Genomic DNA, 20,651 nt, shown 5'->3' on the forward strand with positions numbered 1-20,651 from the left:
GAGAGTTCAAATGTCTGGCGCTCACTTCATAAGTGGCGGTACAGTAGGCCTACGGTGAATGTAAAATATAATGGAGCATATCATGACAACACTGAAACTTAATTTTCATGGTTTGCACAATCGAAACGTTTTGAACAAATGTGTTTGCTACGCCATTGATTACAATTGCATTTCAAAATTAATAATCTGATAATAAATATACAATAGAAGTTTTATACATATGAGCCGCTCAGAGCAAGAGTGGTGCAAGTCAAAAATGAGTAATGAGGGTTAAAGTAAACATTCTGTAAAATACAGCGCAAAGTAGCAATTAATATTCAATTTATTTAGACTATCAGTGAATAGCAAGAAGACCATATTAATTGCTACTTTGCACTGTATTTTACAGAATTTTTACTTTACATCTCATTACCCAATTTTGACTTGCACCACTTTTGCTCTGAACGGCTCATATATACAAACAATAATTTACACATATTGCAATGACAAAAAATTTAGCTACAATCTAAGAATATGTTACCATTCCTTACACAAAAATAATCATTTCCAAATTCCGAAATAAACAACTGCAGTGTAGATATTGACGGCATTTGTCTCCTGCTGCACAACCTCTATGACTGAACGGGATCACAATGAACTTATAGACATACAAACATACGTAACAACGTGCGCTTCTACATAACACAAATCAGAACTCATAGAGGTCTTGTAACCTGTTTGCGCCTTTGACTGATGTCATTAATGCACCAGGAGAAACTTACTTACTTACAAATGGCTTTTAAGGAACCCGCAGGATCCTTGCCGCCCTCACATAAGCCCGCCACCGGTCCCTATCCTGTGCAAGATTAATCCAGTCTCTATCATCATATCCCACCAGGAGAAACTAGTCCATCCAATATAGCTCTTGTGACAAACATGCGAAGCCTGGTGATCATATTCTTGCCAATTATTAGTAGCCTCTCTTCTAGAAAATGAACAGTATCGAGAAGAAAATCTTGCGAAATATATTAATAGTACATTATGCAACGAGCCTATGATGGTAGTAATTAAGACGCAAGTAGGCCTATGTTTGTTTATGAAACGAGCGCAAGCGAGGTTCATAATTTTCATATGAGCGTTTTATTTACCATTATAGGCAAGTCTCATACGACTTTTTATGCTCGACCATATTTCTAACTTGAAATTATTCATGAGTTTCATGTTATGGTTATGTAGGCCTAAGTGACGAACGGAACTGACCTGAATTGTGAGATCTGCTCAGACGCGAAACTATTGATTTTTTTCCGAGGCACGAATATCATTGACCTTGATATAACCTAGAGAACATTAGTCTTGATATAACCTGGAAATTGATTTAGAATTGAAAAACTAGATGACAAATTGAATTTATTTGAATATTATTTACAATTAACGCTAATTATTATAGTAACAGAACATAACCTTCTGCGACAGTATTGGATTTCCAGCCTCCGTGACATTTCCCTAGTTGTCTTTCGATTGCATATCAGAGAATAATCGAAAACCTGAACTTTAATGAATAGGTGTACTTTAATGACATGCATTAAAGGACTGCTACCAGGTGTATAATTACTACATTTCGGCCTGGTCGAGCATAAAATATTTTAGAAGCTTCCAAAACGACGATGAATTGCATATTTCATACTCGACCTCAATCCATTTAGGATACTGACGATTAGTTTAAAATTTCGTTTGAAAATACGCCTCGATTCCGCGGATCCTTTTCAAAACATTTGGGACCCCCAAAAGGTCAGCTAACCGCATAACCTACGTTTATTGAGGCACTGGCCGAAGTATTAGTAAAAGATGCATAAATGGAAAATTATCAGAAATAAAATCAAGACAAACTGAGAAATGTCAATGCTTCAGTTGGCAACCAACCAACCAATCATAATGTGTAATGATATGTAGTAATAAGAAATACTGACTATTTAAAAAATACGGTTTAAGTAGGCCTACTCAACACCTAAAACATAAATTAATTTGTTTTATGGCTGTTTATACTAAATATGTAATATGTATGATGGATATCATGGGCGTACAATAGAATCTAAGCCTTGGTAGTTTGCCCACAGCACATATTGGTTGCTTCGGTGTTACATGTACGTATGTAACGTCACAGAAGGCCGCGCCTCTAACAATAATTATTGTCCAATAACATTTCTCAAATTGAACAAGTGTTGATTATAAATTGTCTATCATCACAGATAAGATATATTTATGAGTGTATCAGTAACTTTGATAAAGTGTGAAGATAATATTTTAAGAGCCTGGTATAATTTGTAGTGAACTTGAAATATCCAGTTAAAAATACAAATCATTCTTAAATTAATCTAAAAATATACTCGTAATAGAAAGTTAAATGTCTTCATATACACAACATTCCGATGTAAAATCACAGCAAGTGGAATTTATAATAGATCTATACAGGGATGGTTATGTCAGAATATCTTGGGATACTCTCATTCTCCTTGTAATTATGTTATAGATTTATATCCGTCCAGCCACTCAAAAAACTTGTACAGAGCGTAAAAAATTCTTCTTTTTTGCCAGAAAACATTAGAGTCGGCCTTGGTAGCGTAGTCGGTATAGCCCTGGCCTTCTGTGATCGAGGTTGCGGGTTCGATTCCGGCCCAGGTCGATGGCATTTAAGTGTGCTTAAATGCGACAGACTCATGTCAGTAGACTTACTGACATGTAAAAGAACTCCTGCGAGACAAAATTCCGAACACCGGCGACGCTGATATAACCTCTGCATTTGCGAGCCTCCTTATATGACCCATAATTTAAAAAATTAATTTTTAAAAACATTAGATATATAGCTAGAAATGTTATTGAAAATTAATCAAATAATAGACAAAGCCTAGGCCCTATTATGTCAATGCTTTAAAAATTAGGCCTATTATTCAAGCAGTCTTAGGTCTATAAAATGATGTGACATATTTTTAATAATATCCTAGGCCTATAACAATTTTTACATACTGTATTTGAAATCGGCACTAAGCTTTATGTACGGAGACATAAGTACAGTATTCTGTAATATTGTAACCACGCTATAAGGTAGGCTATGTATCCTAAGGACACGTCATATTAACGAGTTTGAAAGATAAATTTCATGAAATAAGAGATAAAATAGAAGTAGAATCCAATAAATAAAACTTTGAGAAAGTTTCTACAACAAGGACGAAAATGCTAGCTTCTACAGGTCTAATAAAAAGTCTCTACTTACAAATGGCTTTTAAGGAACCTGCAGGTTCATTGCCGCCCTCACAGAAGCCCGTCATCGGTCCCTAATCTGTGCAAGATTAATCCAGTCTCTCTCATCATATCCCAACTCCCTCAAATTTATTTTAATATTATCCTCCCATCTACGTCTCGGCCTCCCAAAAGGCATTTTTCTTTCCGGCCTCCCAACTAACACTCTATATGCATTTCTGGATTCGTCCATATGTGTTACATGCCCTGTCCATCTCAAGCATCTGGATTTAATGTTCCTAATTATGTCAGGTGAAGAATACAATGCGTGCAGTTCTGTGTTGTGTAACTTTCTCCATTCTCGTGTAACTTCATCCCCCTTAGCCCTAAATATTTTCCTAAGAACCTTATTCTTAAACATCCTTAATTTCTGTTCCTCTCGCAAAGTGAGAGTCCAAGTTTCACAATCATACAGAACAACCGGTAAGTCTCTTTTAATGGTAATTCATTCATTCACGGTTTTCTACCCAAAGGCAGGTCCTTCACTGAAAATCCAGCAATTCTTCTCATTTTCCGCCTTCCTCTTGGTCTTCGCATACGATCCATGTGTCTTAATGCCGTCTATCATTCGATTAGTAACTATAAATGCAACATTTTAATTAGGGCCTATAGGCCCTACTGTAGACCATTGATCGGCAAAGATTACGTCATATAAAATGCAGTCCGCAATACAAACAGCAAAGGGGAAGGTGGAAGGGGAGGATATCCAAACTACGAAACACTGAATGAACAAGTAAGGGGAGGGACATCATATCTTAACCCTCCGTCCTTCCTGTGTATTAAGGAGTTGAGTCGCGAGTCAAGAAATGCCGATTACTAGACTGTAGGACGCAACGTTACGTTGGCTCACATAAATATATTGATTGCAAGATGAATTTAAGCACATGTGCGAACAATAACGAAATATCTTTAAGAATTTAACTGATAAACGTGTTAAAAATTCTTTAAAGTTATGTCCGACCCTACCTTGCTCCGTAGATCATCAAATTGGACTCGGACCATACGTCACAAGACACCAGAACTGAAGTTTCTTACAAGCAAACATTCTCATGGGGGCAGATAAAAAGAAGTTTATTTTTTTTTTCACCATGTTAATAACGTTAAAACAAGTGCTTACTGGCCTACAAATTTTGGTCACTCGAACGCAATTACGATGGCTTCCGGAAACTAAGTTGCCTAGGACCGTTTACAGAAAGAAAACACAATTTCATGGAAAGATTTATTGAAACAGATACAGTAATTCTTACACTATTTTTCAACATATTCTCCACCGAAACTAAGATACTTGTCATACCATGGGAACAACAGAGAGGTGCTAACGGCTGTCACACACTCCTTCCGATCCCAGGCGGCAGTCTTATACAACACAGGGATACAAAAGTTGATCCCACGATATGACAATTGTCTCAATACCGTTTGGGACTAGGCCTATATTAAAAATAGCTCAGCAATTGCTGTATCTGTTCCAGAAAGTCTTTCCGTGAAATTGTGTTTTCTTTCCTTAAACGGCCCCAGGGAAACTTAGTTTCTTCGCGGCCCTCGTAACTGCGCTCGAGTGGCCAAAATTTGTACAAGCACTTGTTTTGATATTATTAACATGGTGGAAGAAAAACAATTAACTTTCTTATCTGCCTCCATGAGAATGTCTGCTTGTTAGTTATAGGAGTTTATAGCGTGTACATCTGAAAACAGGTTTCGCTTAGTACGAAGTCAATCAGAAGATGACATGGGGAAGTAACAGCCCGCTTCGTGGTGGTTTAGCGCCTCAATTTTCGGCAATAAAGTGTCGAGACTTATACATTACATTACCTTATAATACGTGCTGAAACTGTCGACTGCTGGAAACAGGGCACGGCACTTCTTTTACGTATCATAGGCCTAAATGAAGATTCGTTACTCTAATGTGTACTTCATAATGATAAAATAAATTTAACTGACCTTCTTATTTGTTTCTTATACTTTTCGTAATAACTGAATTATTTTACACATGTATATCGTTTCTTTATTTCGGATATTATGTGTCTGATTATTTTAAAATAGATAAAAAATATTCATACCAAATTGTCGAGGCAAATATCATCGTTATCGTCGTCATTATTGAATTTTATACAATTTTCTGCTAAAAGATTAATACCGTCTGTTAGTTTTCGGAAGTCTTTCCACTTTTCTTTCTTCTAGAAGTCGTAGTTCTAAATTTTTACAGTCAATCTGTATTAAATTATTTTTGTAATATATTGTATGCAATTATGTTTGTAACTATTTGTTTTACCTAGAATTAACCTCTTTCCTTACTATATATTTTACCAGTTTTATGAAAAAAAGTGTCATATTTTTTATTTTCGTAAAGACGTCATTTAATATTGCAGAATCACTGTACATCACTAATTTTCTTACATACCTAAAAAATCACTATGAAATAGACATACATTCATACCTGAATTATTATCCCGAGTTATCTCGTGCACCTTGATTCCAGCTCTGGTAGTTGTCCCACTTTGATTTTCTCCTGAACTATTTACCAACTTAAGTTTTTTTTTTTTTTTTGGATTAATTTATGAGGTACAATACCAGTGCTGTTATCAAGGCGTTAAATGTTGCTTGTCGTGTGATAGACTCGAAAGGAGGGTATTATGCACAGTGGCACATTGCATTCCGGACAGTAGTATCTGCTCTCCTATATGAGAGCGTTTCGGGAAGAATGGTGTAGCAGTCATTGAATATTTGTACCAGTACATCTGTTCTTCAGGTTTGTGAATAATGTTCTGCAGTATCACTATGCCCAAAAGTACACGCATTTCAGAGTCTGTAGTAGGCCGCCACGAATTATTTTCAGCATTCTGTGAACACTTATTATCATGCCGATCCATCTCCTCGAATATAATGTTGATGAGGTAATTATTAAAGAATAATTTAAAAAATTGAGAATTATCGTTATCAGAAACAATGTTAAAATTTCAGGGATTGGGGACCTCGGAGGTGCAGAAGAAATGGTGCCAGATGTCTTCTATTCAAACCACTGTCGAAAAGACGCGACATCAACTGATCTGAATTTGTTTGTTGGTCTATAACTTCGTCTTCTGATACCGATGTTTCATTTTCTAATCTTCTACAGGAATATATTCCTGATCAAAAGTTTCGGAATCACTAACTTGATCCATCTTTACACAAAACAGCACAAAAAACACTAAACACAAACAGAAACAGCCAAAACTAACTAGCATCTACTCACTACTGTGTGTGAATGCTATATGAGCATAGAATTCCACTCACAAGGAAGAAGTACAAAAAGCACCACCAGATATAGCAATATCACTAACTTCTTGTAGCCATCTAGTGAGGAAAAGGTTAATGAAAGAATGGAAACGTATATATTCGGAATATAATCCTTAGCAGCGAAAATGGGACTCAAACGAGTTAACTCGGGTTAATAAATTTTGACACAAGTTAGCAACCCGAGTTATCTCGGGTTAATCAGGGAAGTGGTTAATGTAATTTCCATTTCATATAGAATTTAATTTATTTTGTGATCTAACTGATATTAATTATCAAGTAGTCTATATGTATAATTCTCACATACTGTTTTCGAAGGGTGCAAATTATTCTTCCCATTTCTTGAATTTCGTTGATCTGATTGAGGTCTTCTCCGCTTATCACGTTATTACACTCTTGCCGGCAACTTTTCAGAGGTTGGCTGTAGTCATAACTCTCGGGCTGCCAGAACCAATCAGAAGACTCGTTCATCTTCATTGTCGGCCGCGCAATTAGACGCTTGGTTGCGCTCCGCCGGAGGTTGGGGGTGTGGTGTGGAATATAGAGATGTAAGTGTTGCTACAGACAGGGGTGGATGCAGTCTAGCAGGGGTGAAAGGGAGGGGTGAGAGGGACAGCACGGGATGGAAAAAGTTCCGCGACTCGCGGTCCAGAATATTTAGCGACTTGGTGCGCTCCCCTCGAACTTGCGCCCTCCCATATTCTTGCTCTTCCTCGTCTTCAAAATAACCACCCTACAAAGTCCTCTCCAAATCCCTGTGCTTCGAGTTAAAGAGTCCTTGCAATTCTGACTCACACTCAAGTCGTAACTCGTCATAACAGATTTCACAAGGAGTTACCCTTTTCTGCTATCAAGAGATTGCTTGCAGTTCGTTACAGTACCTCAATTTTCTCGATTTTTAATTTGTTTCGAACAAGTTAACAAATAGGCATGGACTCGTTTCTTCTTCTTTTTCCAAATAACCTTTATACTCAGCTCTTACCGAATTCTTATGCTTCAAGTTAAAGACTCGCTACAATCAATTCAATCATGTGTTAGGGAAAAGTAGTCTAATATGGTGTGGTGTTTAATATGAGATATCTCAGAATCTCAGCTGTTTGGCGCTGATATCGTCTGAAACTTAACAAATCACAACGGCATCAGGCAACAGCATTTTCTGTGAGTAAGTCACCATGGGCCGTATTCATAGACATTCTTAGCGCGGGCTTCCGGTGGATGATCAGCGAACTAACGTTTTTCGTATTCATAAACCAGTGTTAGCGATATGATATGATATGAATCCTGTACAGGTAACCAGTCGATAGCCGGGGCTAGTTTAGCACGCTCGTAGCGCGGACTAGCGAAATGTCTATAAATAGCACCCCATATCTCTACGTAAGAAGCCGCCTCAATAAGCCGAAAAAAGAAGTTGGCATCTCGAGAATTTTTGTTTGCAGGTCGTCTGTGTAGGCCCTATATAAATATAAGGCAAGAAATACTAGTACGAAAATCACTCTGTCCGACGCTATTCTGTTCTTGGTCTAACTGCAGTTCAGAGAGTAATTGGAAGTTTTACTTTGAACATAGCCAGTTCCAGGGCGGAGAACCTAATATAGGTATCCCATATTAGGGAATATACATTACTACTTTAGATATAGGCTAGTAAGTGCAGATAGAGCTTCCTTATCTGCAGGTTTTCAATTTGAATCTTCGTCTTCACCCGAAGATGTTAAAAAAAAAATAAATAGAGACAAAATGTGAGCTACTGAAATGTTGAGAATAAACCATTATAATCGGTCTCAATTTGAACCTGTGACTTTCACCCTGGGCACTAACCGGTCATTCATTAAAGACATTGTTTAGTGTATTAAGTAAAATTGTCGTAGTTATATGCATATTCGCATGAATTTAAATTGTTGCATTCCAATATAAAACTATTCATTTATTTCAATGAGGTGGTTTTATAAGCATCCCCTAATATTATTCGAATTAGTCTTTAATGTATTAAAATGTGGTTGTTCAGGTTTACAATGACGTCTTTTTAGTTTCGATGACACTTCATATAGGGCGTCTAGAATATTATAATTATAGGTAAATGTAATTGTCACCCATTTTTCATTCATCCGTATGACTAAAATATTAATGATATGGTGGTCATAGTTGGCAGTTTAATTTATTTTTATAATGACATTATTATATTAAAAGTCTAAAAAAAATCCACGACATCTCTGGCATATTCTTAAAATTTTGTATGGAATGATCCAGCAATGCAGTAATTTTCTGTCATACTGGTTGAGAGGAAGAGAAGGCTGAATGGCCTTAACTTTGCCAGTTAAAATAAATTATTATTATTAATTATTATTATTATTATGATTATTATTATTATTATTGTTATTGTTATTATTTTAAGCGAATCTTAGTTTGTGCTTTAACACACGTTTCATTGTGTTTACTGCAGTAAATGATATGAATTAGTATTTTAACATTGAAGAACAATACTGACGACTATGTCTCTGCACTATGTTGCAGGTATGGTTCAAGAACAGGCGCGCCAAGTGGAGGAAGCGAGAACGCAACGCCATGAACGCTGCAGCAGCTGCCGCCGCCGATTTCAAAAACGGTTTTGGCACGCAATTCAACGGGTTGATGCAGCCGTTCACCGACACAGATTCCTTGTATTCGCCGTACCCTTACAACAACTGGGCATCCAAGGTACCCAGTCCCCTCGGCACCAAGAGCTTCCCCTGGTCAGTAAACCCCCTCAGCTCCGTGGTCCCCTCAAACCACCAGAGCTCGGTGAACTGCTTCAACGCTGCCGCCACGTCCGTCGCAGCCGCAGCTTCGATGACTTCAGGAACCGGCTCGATGCTTCCCGGCTCGATGACGACGAGTCTGAGTGGCGTGACGACTCCCACAGGCGGAGTGTCAGGGCCGGCGTGTCCCTACGCGCCGCCGGCCACTCCTTACAGCATGTACCACCACCGCTCCAGCGAGCCCTGCAGCGCGATGTCGTCGATAGGGGCGTCGAGTATCGCCAGCCTTCGCCTGAAAGCCAAGCAACACTCGTCGAGCTTCGTCAGCACGTACTCTCCAGTGAGTCCAGCGGCCAGCAGGTCCAACTCCACGGGGCTGTCCGCATGCCAGTACGCGACGGTGGACAGGACGTCCGTCTGAAACGAGGATCTCCACCATGTCGGCCTCAGTGGTAGCATCAAGCAGTCCTTGCTGTCCACAAGCGACCTGCTGTTGGACTGTGGTGCCACTGCGACCGGCATGGTGAACCATCGGACAATCCTCAACAGCACCAGTAGCAACAACAGCAGCAGCAACAACAGGGAGGAAGAGGACGACGAAGAGAAAGCTCGGAGGGATCAACAGCACCACAACGCTTCTCTGAGTCCGGAGCAGCAGCATCACAGTGCGTTGACTCAGGACTCATAAGTCGGTGCCAAGGATGTGTTGACTGCTCGGAAACTAGTCACCAATCAGACTGAACCAAACGATTTGAACTGACGTATCGTACTACTTAATCGGCTCGAGATACTTTCGACGAGTTGCTAATCAAGTGTACATAAAACTACGATTAAGACAGTTAATATAACAGTGGAACTCTTCCACAATGTATTACGAAAGTACAAAGTTGCTGCGGGCAGTTTGTAAGACTCTCGGCAACAAATTGAACCAAAGATATAAGTAAGATTAAAACAGGAGCCACTAAGCTCTGAAAATGAAATAATATTAACGTGAGAATATTCCCACATGATCTCCTAAGCGATTTCACTTTATTAAGCAAAGAAATAAAAGTGAACTAGAGACACTTGTAAGAGTATTATTTCCCGTTTGCGGTTGTTTTGTTCATATTGTGAAGAAATTAAAAATCTAAATGAACTTACTATATATGACAGACAGTCTGTAGTAAACTCTACAGGATGAGGATATTTTATGAGAAATAGCAATAGTTACCACTAATACAAAGAGAATATATAAATAATTTCGATCTTAACGTTTCGATTTGGTGTGCTTCTTATATAAAGGTAATATTTGTATGGGTGCGTGCAGTGTCCTGAAAACAAAGTGAGTGTGTGTCTACTACGTGTTTACGTTATTAATATTGATGATAAATGTTGTACAAGAAAATGGAAATGAACATTTGACTTTTATTTACAAAAAGAAATTCTCAACGCAGACCGATGGCTGTTTTTATGATGGATGTGTATAACAATGTTCCGTACCTGCATGCCCACACAACTGTTTCTGTTCCTGTAGTCTTATTCATGTTGCCCACACAGCATTTTATTGAGTTTCTGAGCGCAAGATCTCCATTCACAGTATTCCAAGGGTTGGGTGTTAAAAGACTAGAGTTCACACTATCTTCACACGACAGAAATTATCAGAAGTCATTGAGTTGCCAATAAATTTCTCTCATCATAAATGTTATCAGATATTTCATAGGTAGCATTAAAAATGTTTCTTGTAGTTAAGGTGTTGGTGCCAAATCTAGAGATTCAGACTGGTTACTTGTCCCGTACGACTTTTCTCACTATACTAACTCATGATGGTACTCTCGACGCTTACTGGATTGATGTCCCACTGACGAAGAGTTACGGAGAAATTACGAATTTTCACATAATAAAGAAAAATATTCCCAGGAAACCTTGGACACAGTCTTTATTCAACACAGATGCGTTTTCTCTGAAAATTTTATTTGCATTTCCCGATGTATAAACGCAACTTATAGGCCTATGTTTTCAACAATTTTTAAACTTGAAAAAAGTTACTTTACAAAGATAAATACTGTTGTGTTTAGTTAGCTGGCCTGTGTTATGAGCAAACACTTGAATAGGGATGATATGGAGTGAGTCAGTATTTCAGCATATTCAGTGGGGAAGGAAGGGGAAGAAGGAGAACTGCATGCATGCTGATGTAAGTTACAGCTATGCTGAAAAACATTAGTCACGTACCTGCACTCCATGGGCGGTCACAGTTTTGGCACTTACTGCTATCCAAACACTCGTATACTTAACACACTGCAGTCTTCTCTTTTGACTCTTCCACTCACAATAAAATAAAGTATAATGTATTTATTAGTTCCATTACGGTACTAATGTTTTTGCAATAGTTAGTATACTACGCACTTACGCGAGGAAAAACAGTGAACTCTACAGGAGTGACTAACCCATACATCCCTTTTTTCCTTGTCAGTATCAAATGTACTTGCCTGGTTTACTGTACATCATGTTATGACCGGCCAAGCTATCTAAACACAACAGTAATGTATAATAGTCCTTCTTCCGTTACGGTCCCTTAAACGCGTGGAATTTGAAGGTCTATTAATTCTCATTTTAATTTCTGCCTTTCTCTTTCCGCGCCAGAAGCATCTGTGTTTTCACCAGATGTCCTACAATCACATGTGGAACCTGAGTCGATAGGTTATCTTGTAGAGATATCTGCCTGTAAAGCAGAGAATTTATTGAGGCAAGAAACGTTTAGTTCATAATTTTTTCTCCGTTAACGTTCTTGTGCTTTCTGTAAATGTACGACCCGCTATCTCTGGTTTTAGTTAGGCCTACTTCTGAAGGAAGCCATTCTAAGAAGTGTTATCGCTCCTTGAGATTAATCGTTTTCGGCCAAGTTTTACCCACAAACATTGAATGTGATAGCAAAGATGACATCCAGTGACAACTGAAAACTAAGAAAATAGTAGGTCTATAACATTTTAATGAAATTGTTGAGGAATCTTCTGCATTTTTGAATTAAAATTAATTTCAAACACTAACTTCAAACACTTGAACTCCCGAGTATTTTAATATGATTTTAAACGGTTCTGTGAGCAACTTTCTCTGACTTTGGTAATGTCTGAATGTGAAGATGAACTCGAAAGCTTTTACAAAATAACTCTTCCAAGACTAATATATTGCTTTATTGTTCTGTCATTTATATAATTGTAAATGACGACACAATAACACGAAAGGAACGTGATATGTCACTTATAAGCAAATATCTTACGTCTTGCAGTATTTCGTCATTTTAATCTTCAGCTTGTTACACCTCTTTACTCTACTCTCTGAAATTCCCAATTTAAAGGATTAACATCGGTTTGGGTGGCCTCAATTCCCTCTATAAATCGAAGTAAACATTTATTTTTGTATTAGAATTAAACAAATTTTAGTTTAAGGTAGGCCTACGACTTTTCGCCTACTCTTTTTTTTTTACATATGAACAAAATTCATAAGAAAATGCTTTTGATGCAAACCCCAATATTTTATTGACAACATCAAATTTATGGAATTAATTTTATATGTAGACAGCCAATAGGACAAGAGAATAACACTTGATTAATCATGTTAAAATTGAATATTATGAAATATCAGGAAGAAAATTTGAAACATTACTATTTCAGGAAAAACAAGTTATTTTTACAACAAAGCCTTTAAAAAATAAAGTTACTTTCAAGGAAGAGAAAAACTTCAAATTTCATACGATGTGATGTAAAAGCATTTTTTAAAATTACAGTAAGAACGAAAACAAAATTGTTAATTATGAACTAAATTAGTGTCAAAACAAACTGGATATTGAAAAGAAGCAAATGAAAACGGCATTAAAACTTCACAAAGTTTTGGGAAACACAGTTTTATTTTATAAGCCATAATAATAACCATAATAATGACAATAGTAATGAAAACTTAATAAATAAAATTAAGATACATAATTGAAACTTTTCTGAGATAAATAAAATATAAAATAATACTGAATTGGGGGCAATAGAAAGAATTTGAAGTTAATTCTAATTATACATGATGATTCTAAAAGACCAGGCAAAATGAAATAGGAAGTGGGTGTTCTTTATTAAGAATTTTGAGATAGAGAACCCAAAGTCTAAAGTCATGGGGGATACGGGTTTGAATGCGAGAATGGAAGCTGAAGGGTAAGAAATTCATGGCAATTCTGAATAACTTTACATAAATAGTTTTCGTTTTCTTTATTATTATTATTATTTATTATTATTATTGTTGTTATCTTTGTCATCATAATTATTAATAATAATATTTTCAAAATTAAGTGAACAGTTTACAATTTTTTTTTAATTCTCAAAAGTTACTCAAAATGTCGGTCAGAAACCTCGATATAGGCATTGAATCGGCGTATGATATTCTGCCGTATTCTTTCGAAGATCAACAGATTGTGCTGAATGTTATCGCATGCAATTAATGCCTTGTATCGTAGTTAATAGCCAATTATTGCGATGTACCGAAGTACATATGATATTTCCGTGCAACCACCGGCATAGCTCAGTCGGCTAAGACGCTTGCTTGGCGATCCGAAGTTGCGTTCGGACGCGGGTTCGATTCCCGCTTGGGCTGATTACCTGGTTGGGTTTTCTCCCAGGTTTTCCCCAATCATAAAGCAAATGTCAGATAATCTATGGCGAATCCTCGGCCTCATCTCGCCAAATATCTCGCTATCACCAATTCCATCGACGCTAAATAACCTCTAGTTGATACAGCGTCGTTAAATAACCAAGTAAAAGTAAAAGAAAATTATTTCCGTGCAGAAATTCTGCGTTGACATATGATGAAGGATCGGTGGAGCGGAGAAAAATTCTCCCCGGGATTCGAACCCGAGTTTTCAGCTCTACGTGCTGACGCTCTATCCACTAAGCCACACCGGATCACAATTCCGATGCCGGATTGAATCCTCTCAGTTTAAGTTCCACCTCTTAGTTTCTCCTTAGTGGCCAACCCTCATGCACTGTGTCACAGATGTGTGACAGTGGCACAATGTCCTACACACTATGTGCAGAGGTGCACTCATTACGAGTGACTAAGTGGCCGGGATCCGATTGTACATGAGTGTTAGCCACTAAAGGGAAACTAAGAAGTGGAATTTAAACTGAGAGGATTCAATCCGGCATCGGAATTAGAATCCGGCGTGGCTTAGTGGATAGAGCGTCAGCACGTAGAACTAAAAATACGGATTCGAATCCAGGTGCCGGGGAGAATTTTTCGTAGCTCCACATATCCTTCATCATATGATAGCCAATATTTTGAGTAAGTTTTCTGAATTAAAAACTGTAAAATGCTCACGTAAGCCCTACTTAAAAAACATTGAAAACAATATGTATCATAAGCTTCCTATTTCAAAATTCTCATTTATTTCATCTGTATAATCATTCAGAATCACCATGGATTTATCATCCGTCAGGCTCCACTCTAACATTCAAGTCTATATCTCCTTAAGGTAGGCCTACCAGGTTATCTCAAAATTCTCAGACTGGTACTTCCGCTTCTTTGTGTATCATTTTTGCACGGTCATTTGGAATCACCCCGTATAAAGAAACGCTTAAGGCCTATAATTAAATTGAAAAGTACATACTATGCGTTCAATGTTACATGGCCACTGAGCTCTGATGTCGCCACTGTCGTTGTATATAAGACATCGTAGGCGGTTAGAGAGCGCTGGGCACTGAGGGGATCAAAACATTCGTGGAGAGAAATGACGCACTATGCTAGTTCGTGGAATCAACACCGGTCAATTTACAACGAACGGGTAGTACAGAATGAACAAATTTCTGATTTCCTCTTAGAATAAATATTATAAAAACCGATCGGCGAAAGATAAAACGAGAGTCCGAAACAAGTTTAATAATTAATTTAAGGACGAAGATTAGGCTATTATAAAAAATAATTCCATCTTCATAATTTTATATTAACGGTAGGCTATTTATAAGTAAGTTCGTTAGAGGGAAGTCCTCATATTTTAAGCTTTATTTTTATATTTAATTCACGCGCAAGCAAGGTTATACATTTTTTAAGAAGCACTTCCCAAGAAAGAATGTAAACAAACATGTGTTTTGCTAGACTGTATCGCCATCCAGCCCGTATTAACAAGAGATCAACATGTATCGAGATTGTATTTCGCTCTCCATACTATCACTTTATTGCACCTATACTTTTACTGATTTTAAAATACTGTTAATCTCTGTTTTCTTAGCGGTAATGCAACACGAAAGATTATCAACTTGCAAGTCAGCAATATGCTTAAAAGTTCATTCAGGGGTCACGCAATTACTTGCAGTTATCCTAGTACAGACGAAGTGCACAGTGCAAAATTAAGACGGTTGCACAATTTCATATAAATCACCGACTATAGTTTCCATGCTCGTGTAAATCCTTAAACAGACAAATTTTAGAATTAACGTAACCTAGCTCATTATCTTTAACATATTATTGAACGACGATGTATCAATTACCGTCGATGAAATTGATAATAAGCAGATGGTATTCTGGGGAGATGAGTTAGAGTAATGGTATTGAAATAAAATAATATTTGTCTCATAGTCCCACAAAGAAAGAGATAGTTCAGTAGTTTTGACTTATGTCCTTTTATTTTTTTATTTATTTTTTTATTTATTTATATATATATATATATTTTTTTTTTTTGCAGAGCACAGGTCTAGATTTAGTAAGAGTCCAGAATTCAGAGCCGTACAGCAACATAGGGACTGCCATTACTTTATAAAATTTTGATCTTGTTTCTTTGCTGGTGTATTTTAAAGTTCTTTTTATTACCCCACAGAAATAATTTAATTTGTTTATTTTATTTGTAAAATCTTTTTTTCTTGCATATGAGATATTGCAGCCCAGATAATTAAAAGCATTAATTTGTTCTATCATTCTTCCATTCAACACGATTTTGGCTCTAATTGTTTCTAATCCTTTAAAGGCTAACACTTTTGTTTTAGTAGCCGATATAGTTAAGCTAATTTTGTTTAATTTAAATATTGCCATTTGTAGGTCATCTTCGGAAGCACAAATTAAAACCTGATCATCGGCAAAAAGTCTATTGCGAGTAGAATCGTTATTTTTGCCCATTCATTCATTCATTCATTCATTCATTCATTCATAGTGTTCTGCCCAAGAGCAGGTCTTTCACTGCAAACCCAGCATTCTCAAGTCTTACCTATTTTCTGCCTTCCTCTTCGTCTCCCATATGATCCATACATCTTAATGTCGTCTATCATCTGATATCTTCTTCTACCCCGAACTCTTCTCCCGTTCACCATTCCTTCCAGCATCCTTCAGCAGGCGATTTCTTCTCAACAGTGACCCAGTCAATTCTTTTTCTTCTTTCTGATCAGTTTCAGCATCATTCTTTCTTCATCCACTCTTTCCAACACAGCTTCGTTTCTTACTCTGTCTGTCCACTTCACATGCACCATCCTTCTCCATATCCACATTTCAAATGCTTCTATTCGCTTCTCTTCACTTCGTCGCAATGTCCATGTTTCTGCCCCATAAAATGCTACACTCCAACAAAGCACTTCACTAGTCTTTTCCTTAGTTCTTCCTTCAGAGGTCCGCAGAAGATGCTCCTTTTTCTATTAAAAGCTTCCTTTGCCATTGCTATTCCCTTTTTGACTTCTTGGCAGTAGCTCATGTTACTGGTTAAGTACACCTCAAGTATTTGAAGCTGTCCACTTGCTCTAATGTCTCATTTAGAATTCGCAAGTTTACCTTCTTTACTTTTCTTTCTATGACCATGGTCTTCGTCTTGTTGGCATTTATCGTCATTCCATACTGCTCAAAGCTGTCATTTAGCTCCAGTAGCATATCCCTTAGTATCATATCCTCTTCTGCTAATAACGCCATATCATCAGGATATCTTACATACTTTATTCTTCTTCCTCCTACTATCACTCCCATGTTTTAGAAACAGTTCTTCACTAAATCCTCCAAGCAGATGTTGAACAGAGTACCGATAGGAAATTTAATGAAGAATAATTTATCCCTCTGGCGATTCTTATGTTCACTTGCTTCGTGAAATAGTCGCAGTAAGATACTCACGTCGTTGAAGTCGAAGGCATGTGATAATATTTACTGATACATTCTAAACCGATCGAAAGGATGATAATCAATTGAAAAAAAATGGTAGAATGATGGCAAGGAAGATGGAAATACCAGAAAAATGATTTTCCAATAGACCTAATGTTTTTGTCTAGCCTACCATAAATCCAACAGGATCTCCTACGGATCGTTTTTTGTTATAGCGTAGACACAAGGAGTTTTAAATTAATTTAAAATTCCACAATTTTATAGGTAATGTTAAACTTCAAATTATTATTATTATTATTATTATTATTATTATTATTATTATTATTATTACATACAACAAATTCAATGGAACCAAAATAAAAAACCCTCACTTAGAAAACTGTACATTTTAGAGATGTCGGTCGTTAAAGATTTCTGTTTTATACAAAACCGGTTTTAAACTTAAACAATTTCTGATAATATTCAGTATTTTATTAGTATTATAACCTCATACGGATTTCGCTCAGTTAGGTTCGTGAATGTAAGTCTATACCTTTCCTCCAGTTGTTTTCTGTTTAGTAGACGAACATTTTATTTTTCTTTTGTTTTAGTTAAAACAAAGAAAGGTAATGAAAAGTGCCACAAAAATTACTGATTAAAGGAAATGAAAGGAATTGATTACGACAGTATTTGCATTTTGTATGTCATTAAAAAGCAAATATCAGACAATTGTTTTGTATTAGAGTTTATTTAAACCTAAAGCTTTTGGTAGTGTATCAATTGAGGCCACATCCAAACGATGTTACCTATTTTTCTGTCTACAGGTAATACTTCTACAAAACAACTCATAATAAACCTGAAAACTTGAAAAACGTGCAATCACTAAACATTATTAATACCACTAATAATGACTTCTGTATAGACCTAGCAATATACATATAAGATATGCTAGTCCTTTAAAATAAGAATATTGTTGATGTATAAAGAATAACCATAAGTTACAAGATGTACACTGGAAGACGTAATAATAATCACGAAACATTTCATTTCCCTTTGCATTGTGTTATTTATTTTGCCAACACCTTTCAGGAGACCTGTTATTCTACAATTCTTCTTAAACAAGATATTCCTGGACTGTGACCATCCCACATGGAAACTGTAGACTATATTTTGCTAACCGCTTTAGCTATGGTCCGTACCAGGTATTTGTAGAATAAAAAGGACGAAATAAGACCTCTGCGCAAGTGGTATGCGGGAAGGTTAGGACCAATGACCGCTCTGGTGGAGGCATTGGTTGAATCATTTCTATCTGAATACTCTATCACGAAAATCTTACCCCTTAACGCAGTGACCGGCATGTTCCGTGCTCTGTGACGTCATACCACGGTGCCGCCGCGCTCTTTGCTCGGGAAACTCTGCATACTGAGCACAGCGTGGAGAGAAGGTTCAACTGAACAGCGGTGGTACGGTGCCTATGCAATGACAGAGCGCGATCCATTCGTCTGAGGTAGTATGGGAGCAGCACAATTACAATACATTTGTACGAAAACAAAACTGTACAACCGTGATAAATCAATGTATCAAAATATTTTGGTTTGTAATCAAATTTATTATACTTATAATAACATGAAATTCATAATACAGCCAGCTGCAGAAGCGTTCGCATTATGTAAATGAGGCTCCGAAACTGCTATAAATATACAAATATAGAAATAAATAATTTAAACAGTACTACAACACTTTGTCTACTCGGAAACATGAAAACAGTTCAAGTGTTTTTAACAGACATTTTCCTACACAATATACAGATTGAACTATCTAGGCCCTAACTTGGTGAGTAGTATGCAAAGTATATTTCAACTTTTGAAACACACCAGCACTTTGTGTCACTACCGTGCCCAAGCTAAATGCTTTGTCGAGATCAAACTGTGTTATGGAGTATGGGGGAATGGCGAAGTGTTTGATTTGTGGCAAGCTGTTTCAGCATGTAAAGAAGTTCAATATACAATGCCATTATTCTGTACGCCACACAAATGATTATGACAAATATGGGGGAGAAGATCGGCAAGTACTAGTGCAGCAATTGAAAGATAAATTGTTAAGTGAAGCTAGGGAACACACTGTCAGTGAATCAATGGTAAGCTTAAGACTTAAGATATAGGATTTCACTAGCCATTGCAAAGAACATGCGTTCTTTTAATGACGGGGAATTTGCCAAGCATGTTGCCATCATGACCGCAGAGTAGTTCTTCCCTAGCAAAATACAGGAATGTGATTCCATCAATTTATCTCCAAGAACTGTCGTATCACTGCTGCACTGACGCCACTGCGCTGGTGCGTGTTAACAGTAATACGACTCAACTGCTCGTTCTTCCAAGCTCTTGAGGCCTGACTGGCTCTTACGTCATAACTGCAGCTTCTGCCGGCCACTGCCTTAGCGGCTTCGAGCTGATGCTGCCCGCAATACACTCCGGCACAGATAGATTCCGCCCCCATATGCGCCAAGTCACTCTACAGATTCCTGGGACTGACCGTAGACTAATTCTCACCCATCAGATGACTACCACAGTCTAGTACAGGGACATCACTTTATTTTTATCAACATTTTTAACATTAACCTGGCTATACTCGGAAACACTGTTACCCCCTTCCATTACAGGAATTTGGTGTTACTAGTGCAATATGTAAACAAATAATTTTACTAGCTATAGGAGGAGAGAAAAATAGTGTATCCATTTATGTTACAGGGAAATACGATATTACGATTTTCAGTTTATTTATTACTTTTACGGCATTTTATCAAAATACAGTAGAGTAGTAACATTTTTTTCACAAACTCAACTCTTCAGGCGGTTGTATTCATTATATAATGGATACTTTATTCAGCATATTACCGTACTTTCGGTAACTCTAATCTTCACTTCTGCTCAGTCCACACAGATAAAGTTATTCAGTCATGCTACACACAGTACCTGTGCGAAATAAGCAGGAGCGGGTATTTATGGAGATCGCGAAACTCACGACATAACAGATATACAGTAGATTTTTACTAAACTTTACGAATTAAGTGATTCTGATTAATAATATGCGGATAAAACAATCACGACAGACCGCGAAATAGAGATCTAATAGCGAAAAATGAACACATTCGCTAATTATTATTATTGCGTCGTTTTATAGCGAATTTCATATTCTGAGTTCTTTTTTCGGACTTTTTTTTCATTTGAATTTGTTATACATTCAAGTAGCTATATTACGTGGTATTCAAGGTATTCTGATTACATTAGTGAACTCAAAAGACGGAGAATTCTACATTTC

The 20,651-nt window shown here is 37.0% G+C and overlaps 1 protein-coding gene across 2 annotated transcripts in view; it reads left to right on the plus strand.

Moving 5' to 3' along the window:
- The window catches only part of Ptx1 (pituitary homeobox homolog Ptx1), a 343,282-nt gene extending 327,365 nt beyond the window's left edge, over nucleotides 1-15,917 (plus strand). For both annotated transcript variants that reach the window (XM_069842122.1, XM_069842123.1), the window contains one exon: nucleotides 9,052-15,917. In XM_069842122.1, coding sequence (XP_069698223.1) covers nucleotides 9,052-9,696 — 645 coding nt within the window. In that variant the 3' untranslated portion in view covers nucleotides 9,697-15,917. The remainder of the gene's footprint in view (nucleotides 1-9,051) is intronic.
- The last annotated feature ends 4,734 nt before the right edge of the window (nucleotides 15,918-20,651 follow it).

Source organism: Periplaneta americana, chromosome 12 (assembly GCF_040183065.1).
Source record: "Periplaneta americana isolate PAMFEO1 chromosome 12, P.americana_PAMFEO1_priV1, whole genome shotgun sequence".
NCBI classification, from domain to species: Eukaryota; Metazoa; Arthropoda; class Insecta; order Blattodea; family Blattidae; genus Periplaneta; species Periplaneta americana.